The sequence below is a fragment of the Pleurodeles waltl genome, chromosome 1_2, assembly GCF_031143425.1.
Source record: "Pleurodeles waltl isolate 20211129_DDA chromosome 1_2, aPleWal1.hap1.20221129, whole genome shotgun sequence".
Classification (NCBI taxonomy): Eukaryota; Metazoa; Chordata; class Amphibia; order Caudata; family Salamandridae; genus Pleurodeles; species Pleurodeles waltl.
In genome coordinates, this window is record NC_090437.1 from 40138885 (window position 1) to 40152308 (window position 13424).

At 41.8% G+C, this 13424-nt stretch overlaps 1 protein-coding gene across 1 annotated transcript in view; it reads right to left on the bottom strand.

Annotated features, from left to right (window-relative positions):
• Positions 1-9525: 9525 nt before the first annotated feature.
• Positions 9526-13424, bottom strand: part of LOC138296586 (transmembrane protease serine 11C-like) — a 299563-nt gene continuing 295664 nt past the window's right edge. Inside the window, exon 10 of the mRNA XM_069235857.1 lies at positions 9526-13245. Within this exon, the coding sequence (XP_069091958.1) occupies positions 13084-13245 (162 nt within the window). The 3' untranslated portion in view covers positions 9526-13083. The remainder of the gene's footprint in view (positions 13246-13424) is intronic.

Here is a 13424-nt window from a genome sequence, read left to right on the forward strand (position 1 = left end):
AAATTGCTTGCTTTATCAATTCCTCAGTGTGCAGACAATTAATAAATTCAGCAGGCATCAAACACATGTTATTTTAGACATGTACATGATTTTGAGATCAAGATAGGGACCAAGAAAATAGTCCTCAACCTCAAAATGTTATTCAAAACACCAGTAACTTCCTTTAGTTAAAAGCAAGGGCCTGCTGTAAACGCACAGTCCAGATGTCAAGAAGACACTGAATGCTCTTTACTTATTGTGTGGCCAACAACAGTAGATAGGTAGAAAATGTCTACACGCGTTTCAGTGGATCATACTTAACTTTTTCCCACCTTTGTCATGACCAAACAAATGACAGGATAAAGAAAATAAAGATTTTCAGTATGTGAACAAATTTCAAGTGGGCCGGTGGGGTTAACAGTCCTGGTACCGGATAAGAAAAGAGTCATGCTGTGACAGCCAAGAACTATCCAGCCTTCCAAAGACACAATTTTCACCCACAATGTCAAAAGTGCCTCTATGGCGCGCAAAATATCAAAGAGCGCAGCAGGAGTTCAATGAAAGCCCAAACTTGCAATGACTTTCTGTGTAGGAAGGAGTGGTATTCCTCTTCTGCAATCATATTATGAGCTTCAGATACCAAAAAGGAGCCTAGAAGTGTGTTCCATGTGAATGTTATGGCTTAAGCAGTGGAAGTTAAGCAATACAGTGAGCATCTTCCTGACTTGTTGCACAATGACATGGAAGATGAATCTGTGTGATGGGTCCAGATTGACCCCGAGTTGAGTGGAATTGTGTATGTCTTTGGGATTGTCTGTCAGAACCTATCTAGTGAACACGTTTCGTGTGGTTGACGCAGTTGAACAATTGGAGAGATGACACATACCACCTTACTGTCTGGAAAACCTGGAGACCCAGGTTAGGTCTTCAAATGGATACTGAGATTGAAAGAGGGGAAGTTGCTAGGACCAGTTGGCTACACAGCTTTGTTTCATGAATCCTTTTTGATGGAACTGGCTTCCATGCTGACTCAGCTACTGAATTTGTTTGGTGACACAGAATGGTTAGAGCCAACAGTTACTGTGATAGCATTATGATTTCCAAACCTGGTAGAGATGCAATTCATACAGACCGATATCCCTATTGAAACAGATACCAAAATATTTGCAACGATCTTGGTGGCTCATCTCGGGCTTTGGATAGTGAAAGTAGCAGAACCGAACCAATCGTAGTTTGTGATGGGGACACAGTATGGAGATAATAATAAAATACTGTAACTATTGATATTGCACAGAGATAGAGAAAATATGTTTTGCTGTTCTACCTAGATGCAGAAAAAGCCTTAGATAGAGTCAATTGGAATTTCCTGAATAGGGATCTTCAGTTGATAGGCTTAAGGCCTCTACTCAGAACGTAGATCTGGACCAAGTACCCAAATCCACAAGTCAGTATTGGGTTCAGTGGGACTATGCATCAGAAAATAGGTGTTGATAGGGGAATGAAACAGGGGTGCCTGTTTCCATCCATTCTCTTTGCCTTGTATTTGAAAACCCCATGCTGACCGACTAGATTGCAGTTGAAACATCAGTGAGGCCAAAATAGGAACAATTAATTTAAATTACCAGTGTTCCTGGATGACGACCTCTGAGCCTGTGCAATCCTTGCTTGCCATACCTGGAGGAACCAGATTAGTCCTGGAAGGGTTCATTTTGTAAAGTGTAACCTTAAAAAATCTAAAAAATCGGAGGTTTTGTGACTAAACACAGCCTCAGACCATATATCTAGGCTCAGTGCCTTATTCTCTTTGAAGTGGGCTTTGAAAGCAGTGACTTACCCTGTGTATAGAGACTGCACCCTCAGTAGCTCAGATGATGGTCGATATCCATTTCATTCTCATATGAGAGATCAACTCGCTGCTTATGTCTTGGCACATGAGGTCATACTTCTGGATGAGTGACTGTAGTTAAAAGGGCCATCCTGCTGAAATTACCCTCTCTCATCCGAACACTAGTTAGCACTGTCTCCCAGCCGTAGTGCGCAGTTCAAGTTTATTTTAGACAACTCGCAATAAAATGGGGGTATGTGCACCTATCGGTGAACATGGAAGTCTAACAACACCCAGCGTGCGGTGGTACTACCAAGTATCCCAACTATGATACCCCAATGAATGGTGAAAGTTAGAAACAGCGAATCACTGGTGCCTCATCAACCACATGATAGCTGGAGTCCTAATGTGGTTAAAGTCCTGTTTAGACCGGAGAAATCGGAGCTGGGAGTTTTACTCCTCCCCAATAACAAGAGCCACCTTAGTAGTTTGTGTCAAGGTTAACAAAGGAAATCGAATTGCGCTGCCATCGCCTTTTACTCACTTTAACAGGTATTTTACCCTGACATCAAACAGTTTTAGGAATTGAGGAATTGGAGAAAACAGAATTGCTTTATCTATGAGGATCTCATAGTCTATTTCACTATACCAGAATCCCCGAAAATCCATTATCTACAGCTCTGGCAGTAAAATCTGTGACCTTAAATAAAACGGTGCCCTTTCCTGGTGCCTCAGACCTCATGAGAAATAGGTGAAGGAGGGAGAATACAATAAAAAGGTGAATGATCTATAGATTTCTTTTTCTGAACCAACTTGGGTCAGGACTCTGGGATATGGTAGGCGGGAGAAGGACTACAGCAGCTCTTTAACTGACAAGGAATTAGAAGTAGTTCTACCTACGATTGGCAGGGACTACAGGAAACATAAATAGCCAAGAGCTTTTTAGTAAGTTAAACTTATATTGAGAGTGCAGACTTTAGAAATTAACCAGGTGGGAAGGAAGAAATCTGATAGATGCTGAAGAAACTGTGAAATGGTGGGCACACTGCCACCACCGACCCCTCCCTTGTGGCAGTGCCATAAACTTCATAGATTCTGGGAGCAGATTCTGGTGGTGATAGATGACATGTTCTAATTATACATTTCTAGTCAGATGCTCGGGAGCAAGAGTGCTCAGCCTTCCTTTACCAGGTGTGCCCCATGTCCAATAGCATAAAGAAAAACTGATACACATAGCAATGGGATCAGGACTGGCCAGCATTTATATGAACACTAGCAGTGATGGAAAAAACTGGCTATGGCTGTAAAAAGTTAACTTAGAGCATTTGATGTGGACTGACTGCATTTCTTCAAGTATCTTGCAGAGGAGTACAGAGAGTTGCTTTCCACTAAATATATGAGGGATTTATTTATGATACCAAGTGGAATATCAAATGTTCCTAGATAAACAGTGAAATTGGAGTCACCTTCTGAGGTGTCACCTTAACTCATATCCTGCCACTCATCTCCATTTTAATTTCCTGAATCATTACACATCCTACTCTGACTCGTGGTGACTGGATATGGTGGCATTGATGGATAGAAAGGTTGGAGAGAATGGAGCTAGGGAAATGTAGGCCTGGTTGTTTTGAGTTTTACTGCAGCTTCATGGGTTAGCAAATGTAGTCTGTAGTATGCATTACTGGCCAGTATGAAATTAAAAAAACTTTGTTACACCTTGTTGGAAATTGGGTCTCTAGTTGGTAGAGGTATGCATCCTTGTCCAAGTAGGGACCACAGGTTACCTATGGCCTACCTTAGGGGTAACTTATATGTAGATAAAGGGGCGTTTAAGGCTGGGCAAGTAGTTCTAAATGCCAGGTCAAAATGGCAGTGAAACAGCACACGCAAGCCTTGCAACAGCAGGCCTGAGACACGGTTAAGGGGCTATTTATGCGGTGGCACAATCAGTGCTGCAGACCCACTAGTACCACGTAATTTACAGGTCTTGGGCACCTCTAGTGCACTTTACTAGGGCTTTACAGGTAAATTAAATATGCCAATTGGGTAGGGGCCAATGTTACCACGTTTAAAGGCGTGAGCACATGCACTTTAGCATTGGTCAGCAGTGGTAAAATGTGCAGAGTCCTAAAACCAGCAAAAACAGGTCAGAAAAAAGGAGGAAGATAGGCACAATGTTGGGGGATGACCACCCTAAGGCTGCCAGGTCTAAGAAAACAAAATACAGTAGCCCATACTTTGGCAATTAAAGTAAGACCACCCTGCTTTGAAGTGTAGTTAGTGCCCTTAAATATCTTGTAGCTCTGCTGAATAGTGCTACATCTGTTTAAGTCAGTATTTGCAGTACTTGATGAAAGTGCCATATTGCTCAATTATAAGTGCCTCAGCTCTGCAAACTGGTATTACTGTTTCAATTGAAAGACTAATAACCTTGTTGAGAAGTGTTGTAAATGTCCCATTGTAAGCAAATGAATCAGTTCATCTAGGTTCAAAGCTTTTCTAACTTTCTACCAGAGTACAGTGATAGAGCTTAACATTTAGGGCCATATGTACGAACACATTTTCCCATAGATACAGAATGGCGCTTTGATACATCTGGCCCTTAGTGATGTCTCTTGTGTCACAAAAGTCATCAGGATGTGAAGGATCAAATTGATGTTAAAATATAATTTAGACTCTCGACTACATATAGAAACTATATTGAATTTTTAGTTATTAGTAAATGATTAATGAGTTTGAAAAATATGTGCAAAGTGAGAGAAATGCACTTCTCTGTACTTGATGAAACGCAGTAACAAAGCTTTTCTGTTTGTATGAAATGTATTACTCATATTAGTGAAATAGTATTAAAAATTAATTTATAAGTTTTCATATAACGTGTTTTACTAAAACGTATAAATTAAGTGCTTTTTATATTTTGTTTTGTGTTAGCGTAAATGAGGCCTGCAGAGCTTGTATTGTGGAGTCATGTAAAAGTGTGAATTATTTTTTCATAACATGAAGTCTTTTTACAGATTTCATTGCCATGAGAAGCAAAGTCCTTTTGTAATAGACCCAATTGTTTAAATGTGGAAAGATGTATTAATTTGTCCTTGGAAACAGTACATTGCAGGAAATTGGACTTAGTTTGTATACATTTGTTTCAACCCTGTTTGGATTCACACGGAAGCGAGATGTTCTTATGTCGAGCCCGGGAGAGAATGTAAACTTTGCAGTTTGGAGACATATGACTAATTCCCATTAGATGATGTCTGTTCAGCGTGACATTAAGTAAAACTTTGACAAATCAGAATGGCTTGTGAATATTAATATACTGATAGACATTTGGAATTTGAGCATTCATGAGCTTGTAGAGAGCTCCTGACGCTTGCTGGTCTTGATGCTTTGCTGATGAAGATTCTGTGAATACTTTATCCCTTGGAGAGGTTATCTTCCTCTCTGCCATTTGCCCCTTGAAACACCCTTGAAAATTAGGTAATTCTTTTATTTTCCCCTTCAGAAGACTTGACTAAGCTTCTGAGATGCTGACACTTTCCCTTTTTACTTATCTTTTGCATAACTTAGTAACCTGCAGTTCAAGATTATCTTTTTCCAAATTATTGTTGTCCTTTTTATGCTTTTAGTACATGTGTTTCTCCCCACACACTCATTTCCCTGATTTGGTTAGCTGTAGGTTTGACCTGTGCCCAGCCAAAGTCTATTGACTCTGCTAAACTTGAATTGACCAATGATTGTTAACTCTGAGCAACACGTTATGTCAGTGTCTCAGATATTCTTATTGATGTTATGTCTTACTGATCTTGAATGTTTAGTTTTATTAATGTTAGTTTGCCTGAATCTGTTTCGACGCCTTGGGAAACCCATGATAATTATGTATCTTCATAGCTTGGTTTTGCTCATTGCCCTCATGACTTTGAGATTGTGTTTGAGGTAAATCTTTCAACTTTATTCCTGATTGGAGTTTTCCCTCTGTGGCCACGTTGGTTATGGTTTTTAAATTGTTTGAGTTGGTATTAAAATGTTGTTGATGGTTCTACCACACTACTTACTTGGTCAAAAGATCAGTTGACCTGGGTGAGCATTTGATCCCTGTGAAGGATGAAAAATGCTACAGCAACCGTGAACCTGCTGAAGGGGGTAACCTGGATTTCAGACTCTGGGTTCAAACCCCTACCCTCATGTTTGAAGTTAAAGTACTACCTGCAGACAGATAGCCTCACAAGATCATACTGATCCCAAAAACGCTTTCACACTAAAAGCATATCCTCTGGCTTTGGCATTGCTTCTTAAGGGACAGACCTGCACACCCAAAAGCATTTGATATATTGGTTGTTAAGATCACAATCAGTAAATTGTAAATAATTTGTGCAGCTCGGAACCATCCATCTGTTAAACCTTCAGTGGCCTCTGGGTTCCATAAATGTCTTTCTGCTAAACACAAACCAAAGGAGAAAAGTTCTGGAAGGGGTGGAAGTGATATGGGGTGCTAATTGTTGACTGCTCAGGGCACCATTTGACCAAAGTCAAATTTGTCTCCAGCCATAAACTAGCGCCATATAACCTAAAGCATTCCACCTCCAACTCATTTCACATCACTCAGTGCCCTACTATCAGTGACACAAACACAATAATTAGAACCATGAAGCACTGATCGCTCGGGGAGGCTTTTGGCATGGCTGTTAAGAGAGGAGCGGCAGCACGCTCCAATCTGGGCTATATGCTTGACTGACGGGGCAGTGGTGTCTTCGCAAGAAGCAATTAATTATGCCTTTGAAGATTACTACATGGGGCTATACCGACAACGACCAGCATGCGATGCTAAGCAGCTGGAGTCCTTCCTCGGCGAAGCGCCGCACGTGAAACTGTCGGCGTTGCACATGGTGGTGCTTGACGAGCCCCTCACACTGGAAGAAATTGCTGTGGCCATAACACAAATAGCTCGTAATAAAACCCCAGGGGTAGATGGTCTACCGGTAGAGTACTATGCCACCTATGCTCAGCTTTTGTTGCGTCCTTTGCTGTCCACGTTTGAGGAGGCTTGGACCTGAGGGTTACTCCCAGCATCCTAGAGAGAGGCGCTAATTGTAGTGCTCCCTATGCCTGGTCGGGATACCACGTATGTGAAATCATACAGACCGCTGTCTCTCCTTAATTTAGACTGCAGAATCTTAGGTAAAGTGTTGGCGAATAGACTCGCTCTAGTTATACACACACACTGATTCATGAAGCTCAAAGCAGATTCATACCCAGACAAAACACGTTCCTAAACATCCGTTGATTCTTAAGCATTACTGGCGATACTCCTAAAGAAGCATATGAAAATGTGTCTGTGTCCCTGGAAGTAGAAAAAGCATTTGATACCCTGGGCTGGGATTACCTGTTTACCACGCTGTGCTACATGGGTTTCGGACCAAGCTTTGTGTGTTGGGTGGAGACTCCATATGCTGACCCCACCACTAGGGTAAAGACAGAAGGAATAATATCAGAGAGCTTCACCCTAGGCAAAGGAATGAGACAAGGATGTCCATTGTCACCATTGTTTGCTCTCGTGATGGAACCACTGGCTGCTCGGTTTAGAGCCAAGGCAGCGCAACGGGGGATATATCGTATGGGAACATATCACATTATATTGCTATATGCTGATGACGCACTGATTTACTTAGAGAGGGGTAGGTCCACCCTCCCTGGTGTGATATCCTTGTTGGATCTGTACGGCACAATCTCGTGCCTGCAGGTTAACTGGTCCAAATCCTGTTTGTTTCCTGTGGTGGAGTTGCCGGTGGAGTTGAGGGAGGTGCTTCCACCAAGCAGGCTAAATTGGTGCTTGGACACTTTTAAATATCTGGGAGTGCAAATATATCACAAGAATGATGATATGAGGGATGGCAACCTGGGACGTACGCTTTGCTCCATGAAAGGATCACTTCAGTTCTGGTGCTCGCTTCCTCTCTCTCCCCTGGGAAGGGTGGCTGTGGCAAACATGTTGATATTACCAAGGCTCCTTTACTATTTTGCTGCGCTACCACTAGTTGTCCCCAAGAGTTTCTTTTATGACCTTAATAGTTTCTTTTGTAACCTTAATAGTTGCTGGAGCTCATTTTGGGCCTCGACAGGCCTGAGCCGCTCTCAGCACCCTGCAGCGCCCATTATGTGAGGGTGGGCTGGGAGCACCGAACTTTGAACAGTATTATGCGGCAGCGCAGCTTCAGTGGCCATTATATTGGCTGAAGAGACCGGAATTGTCCGAGACGGCATGGGTGCGTGTGCAACTGAGAGGTTTTCCTATCTTCATGTGGCTTACTGATCATACAGTGCAACATGTATATGACAAATATTTACTGTTATCAGCACGTGTTTGCTGGCGGAGATATATACAGAGGGGCAAATCCTGCTCTCCATACTCCCCTATCATACCATTGGGACAAATACCGGGAAGCACACAGCTACTCAAACACCATTACATAACACTGTGGGTGGAGGCAGGAATAGTGACCGTGGGTGATTGCTTCGCGATGGTACACTGATGTCATTTGAAACCATTAGGGATCTGACATCAGTGAGTTCAGAACAATTTATGACGTATTACGCTATATGCCACCTGATTTAAAAAAAACATGGATGCAGGGGAATCATGAACCCAAGACTTCTCCTGCTCTACACTTATTGCTTTCAGAGGGTGCCCAGAAGAAAGTAATCACTAATTTATACAAAGCTCTGACCACTGTAACCGTGGATGGTATGGGGGTGGCGGGACGCAGATGGAACTCAGTGCTCCCCAATCCCTTGTCCTCTGAGTAGTGGTCTGTAGCCCTTCAGCAGGTACAAGAGTGTCAAGGAACCCCGGTTTCTGCTATACTCAATTTAATTTTATACACCAGACGTATTTGTCCCCATCTTGGATTCAGCGCATGTACCCCGCGTCTGCGCCGAGGTGCCCCCGTTGTGGTCATCATGCGGTGCACTTCTATCATATGGTCTGGGACTGTGGCCCCTTGCAGAGGGCCTGGCTTGATGTAGTAGCAGAAGTGTCTGACATTACAGGCCACATGTTCTTGTCGGCACCAGAGTCCTGTCTGCGCGATGGGCACATGCAGAAACACGTTGTGAACTTTGCGGGACAGGGGGCTTGCACACACGGGCTATGACGTATGGGCGGCACTAGTGACTAAACTGGAAGCAAAAAGCGATGAGTGTCCACTGTGATTCATCATAATACGAAAGTAACACTCAAGGGGCTTGCATTGGTTAAGCGTACCAGACATAACAGAGGAACATCACGCTAAGAGGGGAAGAGACTATACTAGCATCGCGCACACCTTGGGGAGGCCAAAGCGGGCCAGCTGACATATATCACCAGCGGATTGCGAGCACAAAAGAGGATAGATCAGTTACAGTGGAATACATGCTTGTGATGTGCTGCAGTGGCAAGTGTGTTTTGGGACAGGTGGAATAGACTTGGTGCGTTCATGGTACTTAACTGTGCTGCGTGTTATGTCAATACTCCATGTCGTTAAATACTGACTGTACTGCCCGATGTTTAAGACATACCTTGATTAGTAAATATGTGAACTGCTGTTCTGCTAATTTCTGAAGTGTGTTCTGTATTGACCCAATTTCTGTATTTGTAAATTTATGTTTTGCTCTGAGAATAATAAAACAGATTAAAAAACAAATTAGAACCATGAAGCACTAAATAAATGCAACTACAAAGAAATGCGTATATCTCTTTAATTTATGAAAAACGTAACCTACGCATTTTCCAGTAAAAAGCATACGATCCATATGAACATTATCAGACATTATTTAGAATTCCAGTGCTTATGGCTTCAGAATTGTGTAAACTTTCTTTAGCAAAATACAATAAAGGTTAGAATTGAAATGTAAAATGAGAGACCCAAAATAATACACAGCTGGGATGATATCCATAATATAAATTTAAGGAATACATGCAATTAAATCTCGTATAAAAAGCAACTCATCAAAACAATTGATAACATTTAATTCAAAATGTGAAAAGAAAATCAGTACTTTTTCAGAACACGTTTATTTAAATTTTTCCTGAATTACTACATTAAATATTTTAACAAAAAAAGAAGCATTTGACTAACAGTACAATTATTCATTAAAGAAGGAGTATAACATGACATTAACAAAGTAGGGTATGCCTGTTTTGACTGATTTTATTGAAAAGCAGAGAGAAAAATGAAAATGTAGGATTCAAACGGTCCTGATCTTCAGTGGTTTATGGTAAGATAATGATTACACTGAGTGTTCAACATAGAGACATTATGGGGAGATGCCCAGGCGTAGGTAATTGGGAGAGGGATTGGAGGCTGAATCAGAGGTAACATGGTCTTAAGACAGCTTTGCTAAGTGAACATTGACTCAATAAAGGAGCATATTTGCATTTCAGAAAAATAAAAATAACTTATTTCAAAGTAGTGTTAAAAAAAAAAAAGTTAATGTTAACTAAATTAGAGGAGGGCACCCCATTTCATTATGCTATAGGGCTGTCAGAGGTGATAAGGTGTTGCCCCAGTGTGCTGCATGGGAATGCTTGGGTGAGGAAGTTGGGGATGCAAATAATGGACGCCAAATGGGCACAAATGCGTACGTTGTTGAAAATGGTGTCCTGTAATCATAGGCTTAAATTGCTCCACTTCAATTTTTTTGAATTGTACCAATGTATCCCTCCGACACCTAAATAGAATAACCCTAGACAGAGGTGTGCGGTGTGTGAGATGTGGGGAGCTGAGTGTTAGTTTTTTTTGCATCTGGCCTGGTCCTATGCAGGGGTTCAGGGATCCTGGGAGTGCGTAGTGCCAAAATTAGTAGAAGCGACTGCCATTGAAATTCCCTTGACTCCGTTGGCTGTGGTGTCAAGACCCAGTGGATGACAGATGCATCACAGGATGGCCCAACTGGCTCTACTGCTGGCTTAGACGCGAGTGGCCATTTGTTGGATGAACACCTGAATTCCCCTAGTGTCTTCATGGCAGAGGGATCTCCTTGAGTGGGGTGTGAAGGAAGAGGTACATATGCTTATTGCTTGCAAGGACAGGGAAGCCTCGGAGGTGATCATGTTTTGGGGGTCTCTTCTTCATAACTTTACAGAGGAGGATGAACATAATTCAATTGAAGGCTCTAGTGAGGGGGAGTGATGTGGGGCCCCTCAGTATTGTGGCTCTGATGGCCGAATGTGTTATTGCGTGGTCCCTTCCCATGTAAGCCAACATAGTTGACTAGGCTTCGTAGTGCCTTGAATTGTTCAGGGCCCAGCTTGGTCGATAATGTGACTCTGGATGTATGTACTGCCTTTTCTTTCTTTTGTGAATATGCTGTCATTAACTTAACTGTGAAATTATCCCTCCATTGACCGCTCCATATGCACTGGTTGTTATACTTATGTTGTTCTATTGTCCAAACCAAAAAATACCAATAAATAAATGTATTTAAAAAATGTTAACCAAATTAATGGTAGTAATCAACTTTTAAAGGATGAAGGACTGAGTTGACCCTGTCAGAATTCAAAGAAGGGGCCTGATTTTTACAATATATGCCAGCAACCAGTGATTATTTAATGGATCCACTGTAAGTAAAACAATGTGCCTTTCAGATGCATCATGAATTTAGTTTGGTTGAATCGAGCATATCTGCTCTATTAGGGCAACCTGAATCACACTGCTGTCAACATAACACCAAACATAGCAAAAACAGACAAAGGAGCCCTGACAAGCTTATGGAACAGAGGACAGAGTGATAATATTAGGGTAAGATTAATGACTAAGCTAATAAGTTGAACAGTGAGTTTCAAGGACCAATGACTTAGGTCATGCCTCTTTGTACTATAGGTGAGACACCTCCAAGATGTAGCATGAGAGATAGACATATGAAGGAAGTAGTCAAGAAGGGAGCAGGCAAAAGACTGAGTCTCATTGGGCTTTGGAGTGAGGGTAACTGCTTGTTCAAGTTGTTTGATGGCAGTGCAATGGGTTGGAGATGGAATTTAGAGAAAGTGGCAGACATGAGAAGAAAGAGAACTTTGATAAATTGGGGGATGGATTGGAGAAGGTAAGGTAGTTTAATGCCAACAAGTAATGCTGCTCATATGGAGGTAAGATAAATCAGGGATTTGGACGAGTATTTTGTTTGGGTTTTATTAATCAAGATCTGAAAGATTGTGGCAAGATAAGCACCATCTTTGTACTCCACACAGGTATAGGGAAGGACCTGGGCTACTCTTGAATTCATTCATGTGGCTCTCAAACCATCTCAGATTCTATAACAGAAGCACTTCCTTACACCTAGGAATTTGTAAGGTGAATGAAGAACTTCTCAAATTGTAAACACATATATTAAAATAATCTGAATCGTGATTCACAATATAATTAGAGACCAAGTTGCTTTAGTGGATAATACAGTAGATTATCAGCATGATATAATAAGAACCTAATGATGACGATGAACCTAGAGATGCCCCATGACAGCACTATGTCAAAGATAGCCATAACACCAGAAGTCAATATCCATGAAAGAAGAAACCCTCTCAACCGAGGTAATGTTTCCCAAGTGTCCTTTAATCAAGACGACCATGGTTGCATAAGAAGTTTGTGGTTACTATGGACACACACGTTTCCCTTATCCTGACCTTTCTGACTCTGCTGCAGGACGTTCTCTATTGACCTACAGGTAGGAGGTGACTTTTAGGGGAAAACAACAAATGTATATATGCGTTTTTTCATCTTGACGCAGAAACACCAAGAGAAAAAGCAGCATGGTTCTCTGTTACTATTCTAGCAACATTATATACCTTCCCAAAAGTGCTACTGTAGAGCTGCAGGTAAAACACCTTCCTAGGTTACACCTTTCTTGTCCCGTTGTGCTGAATCAGACACGTTACAGTGTGTATTCACGATTTTTTAACATTTCTTGAAGCAGAATGATGCCAGTAATGTAAACCAAGACACGTTCATCAATTCCAAGACTCAAGTAAGTTTCCACATCCGTTAGAATTCTTTCTTCTGCGCCTCTGCCCTCTTGTCTGTGCTGTTTGTCGGCATTGGGTTTCCCAGTCGTCAAACAAGCGTCTGTAATCGCAGAAGTAGTGCAACTCAAAGAGCAAAACTCCGTGTTCAGGTCAGACACAAAGATCTCAGAACAGGAACACAGTACTCCAGAAAGGTAACTTCGGTGAGAGATTCATTCACCTTCATTGTAATAACACTGGCCTTTAAGTGCACCACTTGATTTGTATGTGACACGTCTTTGTCCTGCGCCTATTAGAGGCCTGTATTTTTTCTGATCCAGTCCCTCAAGGCAGTGATTCGTGAATAGACTCCAGGCAAGTTTGGTTTACCACATCCTTTCCCCCAACTCACAATTCCAACAAGGTACCAGGGACCTGTAGAGTTTGTCGTCACCAGCGGCCCCCCAGAATCACCCTGCAGATGACAAAAACAGAAATAAAAACCTTTGCAGATACAGTATATCCAGTAACGTAAAGTTCATGCATGCAAACTGATCACTATTCTTAATTTTTGGTAACTTGTAACAGTACCCATGTGCGTTTCTTTATTGCTGATGAAAAGTAGAAGATCTGGTGCACGGAATTGTATGTCCC